General features: G+C 45.0%; 1 protein-coding gene across 1 annotated transcript in view; it reads left to right on the top strand.

Annotated features, from left to right (window-relative positions):
- Positions 1 to 5,544, top strand: part of mn1b (meningioma 1b) — a 23,622-nt gene extending 18,078 nt beyond the window's left edge. Inside the window, 1 exon segment of the mRNA XM_070447032.1 lies at positions 3,871 to 5,544. Within this exon segment, the coding sequence (XP_070303133.1) occupies positions 3,871 to 4,082 (212 nt within the window). The 3' untranslated portion in view covers positions 4,083 to 5,544.
- Positions 5,545 to 5,873: the final 329 nt, after the last annotated feature.

Below are 5,873 nucleotides of genomic sequence, written 5' to 3'. Positions count from 1 at the left end.
ACGTGTGCATTGTGACGTGTGCATTGTGACGTGTGCATTGTGACGTGTGCATTGTGACGTGTACATTGTGACGTGTGCATTGTGACGTGTGCATTGTGCTCCCGAACTTAGAATCTTCTCTAATGTCCTTAGTGTTCGTTTTTAATCATAGAGATCCTATTAAATTAAATGTGTATTCTAATTTCTAATTCTATGGTTGTTATGCTAAAGGAATCTGATCTGAATTCACTCACTGTCACAGGAGCAGAGGCCTCGAGGTGTTTTTATCAGAGAGCGGCGAAGGCTGATTGGGCTGGTTGTGTTCGGTGAGGGTAAGGTCGAGTCCCGGGGAGCACAGGGTTAAAGGTGAAGTGTCGTCATAGAAGTATAGCTTGGGATAGAATGGACCTCGGAAATCAATGTGACGGCTCTGTGAAATTCTCTGGCTCCGAAAGAGAGACTAGCGAACACCAAGACACACATATACATAGTCTTATTTAGCATATACTTTGTTTCTAATGCACACACCTGCACAAGGACTTGGTACACAATGTGCATTTAGCTATCATAACACTTCACTTATGTTGTAAACTGCATTTACAACATAATAATTACCATTAGCTTCATCAGTTTACATTAATTGTTTAATAAAATGTTTAGGTTGACAATTATAGTTAGATTGTGAGAATATGACATTTATTGTCGTTCAATAAGGATTCCTTCCCAGTGTTGTTTACAGACTTAGAGAACTGATGGCATGACATGCACTAGATTCAGGCCGTCAGCTTCCGACATATTGGTGTCAGCCAGACAGAGAAACCGAAACAGAGCAGTGTGCTGTGCTGTGTGTGTTCTCTTCACAGCACGCTAGTGGAACGCGTTGTTCATCTGTGTATATCGTCACGAGCTGTGTCTGTTTGTCTGTGTGACGGCTCTATAAGCCTACGTGGAGGAGTCACACTGTAAATAACACACTTTTAGAAAGAGGAGAGGAATAGAGGTGGATTAAAAAACGGAGCGTTTGAATTGCCATGGTTATCTTTTTCGACTTGTAATATGGTTAGGGATATTTAACTGTGTTTGTGGTTCAGCTTAGTTGGTTGTGATATTATTGTTTTCTTCTTTATTGGGTATTCGCCCTGTGTGATGCTAAGCACTCGTTCTCTGAGATTAATAGCCTATCACTGAGATATTACTGTGGATATGAACAGTACGCTGCATGGCAAAATAATGCGAGTCATTGAACAGCCTTAACAAGGTTTTATTGAAAAAAGATTCCACAGCTTGTAAAATGTCACGGTGATTTGGGATTTAGGCCTGTGTGATGTAGAATTTCACACTGCCGTTTCCACTTTTGAACAAATATGGTGCCGTGGATAATGCTTAACATTTAAGTGTAGCGTGTAGATTTTCCACCAAAATTCCATCTCTCTCGGCTCCCAGGGTATTACCTAGAAATATCCACAGATACACTACGATTGACTGGCTTACTCCTTAAATGGAGAGCTTTGTATTTTTTTATTAAGAAAATGTTTTTCTGCTTGTAATAATACAATTTGAGAGGTACAGTGTTTTGATTATAAAAACATATATTTTTTTAAACTAGGAAACTGGTGGCAATCACTACATTGTAAATTATTGTTTATGTGAAAGTATTTTTTAGGGAACCAATATCATTGGTAATGCTAATGTTTTTATTTTGATAAATAAAGTAACGTGGTCACATGAGCTCACGTCTGAGCATGGCTCTGGGACAGTGGGAGTGGATGCTTTTGACTGTGTGTTTACAGTCCTTGTCCTTGCATGTATGAGGCTGGGGGCCATGTCTGTCTGTTTTGGGACCATGCAGACTGTGTGTGTGTGCATGCATGTGTGTGGAGCGACAGCTGAGGGCTGGTGTGGATATGGCAGCAGTGGCGGTGGTTGGCGGTGTATTTTGTGGCTGTGTTGTCAGATTGCTGTGTGTCAGCAGAGAGCCAGGGGAACGCTTGGCTGCCTATTCAGGCCGGTGTGGACCCTGCTGTGCCCAGCTACCATGGGCTGTCGGCGGGTGCTAGAGGGCACAGTGCTGGGGATGGGAGTGGGGGGTAGGAGGAAGCACTTGGAGAGGGGGTTGTGGTCCAGGCTCACTGAGTGTGGGTGTCAGCCATGCAGAGGTGTATGGCAGGGCCCTCTGGCAAACGCTGGCCCTTGCCACAATCACCACTAATCCCCATACCTCCCTCTCCCCACTGCCTTCCTCTCTCCCCCACAGTCGCTCCACTCAGTCTCCGGAGTCCCTGGTTGATTTGTGGGGAGGAGGAGGGAGAGAGATGCGGGAGCTTGGCTGCCTGACCTTTTACCAAATCCCTCCGCTTTTCCATTCCAGTGGTCACGGCCCAGACAGGCTGGGGGGCAAGGCTGCCTCACTGCCTCCCTGCCTTCCTGGCCCTAGCCTGTCCACCCTGCCTCCTTCCCTGTCCTCTTTGCCACTCTGTCCTGCCCTGGCCTTGCTTCTCAGGCTGTGTGTTGTTAACATTACGTCATAGCTGCTCCGKGGAAGCAAAGTGAGGGAGAAATATATACAGAGAGCGAGAGAAACAAAAAAGTAATTAGGAAGAGAGAGAAGAGCTAAAAAGAGAGAGTGATACAGAGAGGTCATATTTCTTCTCTTCTCTCTCTCCTTCCGTTCTGTCTTTGTTGAACAGTGAGGTAGGCTGATCTGTGGAGTAGTGGTGGTGTGATGTTCAGGCACTGTGCCCAGAGCAGAGTGTGTATCATAGTCTCTCCCGTCTCTGGCGCCTGAACCTCAGCATGTCTGAACTGTTTAGAGCCTGTCTGTCTCTACAGCTACGCTCCCACTCAAAGGCCTCAGACAAACGTCTTTGTCGTTGCAGTAGTAACATAACAGGGGTGTCTGAGGAACACAGCAGAACAGTGTTTTGAGTGCTAAGGACAGATGGGAATAACCTGATAGATTTTTACAGCAGGTATCCCACCATGTTCACACACTCTTTATTTAATGCTCAGAGCGTGCTTGGAGGCAGACCCTAAACAAATGATGCAATGTTGCAGTCACCAATAGGGATTTCTGAAACCAGTGAGAGTAAAAGTCTGACTACCTACACTCTCTTCCTTTTTCTTCTTCTCCGTCTCTCCCCTCGCCTCTCTCTCTCTCAGTATGCTGTGGGTCTATATCATGGCAGATGACACGTGACGCCATGCTTTTAAGTATAGTTTAGCCTAGCACATTCTGTCCTCGTCAATTTTGCTCTCACTCATTAGTTCTTATACGGCACAAGCGATTTGACGTGGAGAATGGGTTATACATCTCTACAGTCAGCGTTCCCCATGTTCCTCTAGAATCGCACGGGTGATTTTTATACGACCTTGGATAAACCTATGTATGGATTTTCTGTAAGCTTGGTGCGGCCATTTAATGTGGGCTTTGACACGTTGGTGACGTGGGGTCGATACCGCAGCAGGGTCATTATACCAGTAAATTGGGTCAAGTAGGGTTAGAGGTCAGCCCTCTGACCTCACGACCAGAGGTAACTGAGGAGCGCTCCCCATTTGCACAGGGGACCAGGACTAAATTTGTGTGTGTGTGTTTGTGTGGTTACCACAGGCAAGGAGAAGGTGGGGCATGGGTTTAGAGCAGTGTCCTTTTCCAGCCAGCAGTATGTGGAGTGGGAAAGGGGGGGAGTTGTTAAGGTAATTTTACTGGACAGATTTTGAGTGGGATGTGACAATTATTATTTAATTTATAAAGGGGCTTTTATGATTAATTCTAATGTGATCTACATATTAACCAAGTATGTTTATTTTGGTTGTTGATGCTAAATCTGTGTTCCTCAGTGCTGGCCCAYTCACTAACCCTCTCCTCTCTCTGTGTTTGTTTCTCCTGTGCAGAGTCGGAGCTGTCTCAGAGTAAGGCTGGAGTAGGGGTGGGGGCCCMGGGGCCCGGAGGGGGCAATGGGGGGAGCCACCTGCAGTGCCTGTCCGTCCACTGCACAGATGAGCTCGGGGACAGTAAGGGCCGAGGGGGGACCGTCTCCTCCTGGCGCTCCCTGCACTCCGACATCTCCAACCGCTTTGGGACCTTTGTGGCGGCCCTGACCTGAACACAACCAGGCCAGGCCAAGAGATGGAGGGAACATCGGATGAAGAGAGAGGGAGAGGGAGAGTCAGAGTCAGTGGCAGATGACAACTATGAAGACAGCAATGATGATGATGACATAAAGGTGTTGATGATGAGGCTACTGCATCGGCTCTCGCCTGTTCAGGGAGAGAAAGACATATACACACCCATACACACTCGTACACACACATCAACACATACACACTCATGCTCGCATACACACTCACACACAAACACACTCTTGGACACACACACATACACACTCACTCATGCATCGCTGGACTATACAGCTTGGGCTCTAGTCAGTGGTGACCACATCTGGAAAACCACAAATCAATCTATTTTTATTTTATTTTATTTTTAAGAAAAAAKGAGAAATGTCAATGGAGGAAAATAAAAAACTAAAACTGAAGAAACAATAAGACAAAATGACCTTGGCTGTATTGGAATATCAGTGTTGAATCTCTGTTTGGTTATATTCTCTAGATATGAAAATAGCCTCATAATATTTGGGACCTTTGTGATCATCCTCACCACTAGAGCTGTCCCCTGTACCTTTACCCTCTAGCCATGGTTCTCTCTGCGGCCTGGAGATGGTACTACCCACTATGCCTGCCCCAGACTAGCGTATAGATCACTGAGCCCAGGCCTCGGTCTGGCAGAGCCACCCTGACCCATACTGACCCGTTGAGGGACTTTAGTGGTCTTTGTCAGCCAGAGTATGGAGGATGTGTGAACCAGCCCTTCCCCCCTCCCATGGCTCTCAGGGGTATAGAGGGAGGAGAGCAGCCCTGTCACCAGGACCTCTCCCCTCCAACCAAACCTCAGGCCTGGGAAGCCCATTGTCAGCCAGAGACACAGGRACCTGATGAGAATTTGGCSCTTTGAGACACCRTACCTCACAGCCTCAGCAGGCTACCCTCCTCAAATGAAATCAAGATCCTGGTTCAATAGATCTGACCTGAACCCTGAAGCAGGGGGAGGGAGGGAGATGGAGAGATACATTGTTTGTTTTTGGGGTTGGAAAAGGTATCAGCAAAAGGAATTTCTTTATACATATTCCTCTCGTTCACTTCCTTCCTCTTCTATTGAGCTTGGGCTCCAACACAGGTATACAATACAGCCAATGGAAATAGTAGGGGATGTCAAAGAACAATTTAATAAGGGAAATTWAAAAAAAAATATTGGTATTGCACATGTAAAATAAGAGAACATTTGCTGTGTGTTAGGCAATCTTGTAATCTTTAAATAAAGCTTCTGTTGGATTTGAATTTCTGAAACAATAGATGGAGGACTGTGACGGCAACGTGCGAACTGAGTTTCTTTTCTGTTTTCTTTTTTTAATAATATGTAAAGTGCAGTCGTCTGTTTTCCTGCATATTGTATATATCTGTATATGTTTTATTGAGTAACTAAATAACAATAAATATGACGTTAATGGTGAATTTGATGATTGCTTGTTTTTATTAACGTTGTGCGGAGGGGTTGGGTTCAATGCGATAGACACATTTCGTTTGAATGCGTTCAGTTGTGCAGCTGACTAGGTATCACCTTCCCCTTATATTTATCAGTCATAATAATAAAGTCACAATTTATGACTTAAAATCATTTAATAATGGAAATATCGCTCTACTCAAAAGATATCTCATACACTGTATTACACAGGGATATTCATTGTGACAAGTTTGTTTCGGGAGGACTAATATAGCAGCAGAAAACAACAACAAAGTAAACTGGCAGAAAGATATGAAATAGTATATTTTTAGTGGAAGGT

This window comes from Salvelinus sp. IW2-2015, linkage group LG15 (assembly GCF_002910315.2).
Source record: "Salvelinus sp. IW2-2015 linkage group LG15, ASM291031v2, whole genome shotgun sequence".
Lineage (NCBI taxonomy): Eukaryota > Metazoa > Chordata > Actinopteri > Salmoniformes > Salmonidae > Salvelinus > Salvelinus sp. IW2-2015.
Note: the sequence above shows the minus strand (reverse complement) of the source record. Positions and strands in the feature narration are given on the sequence as shown.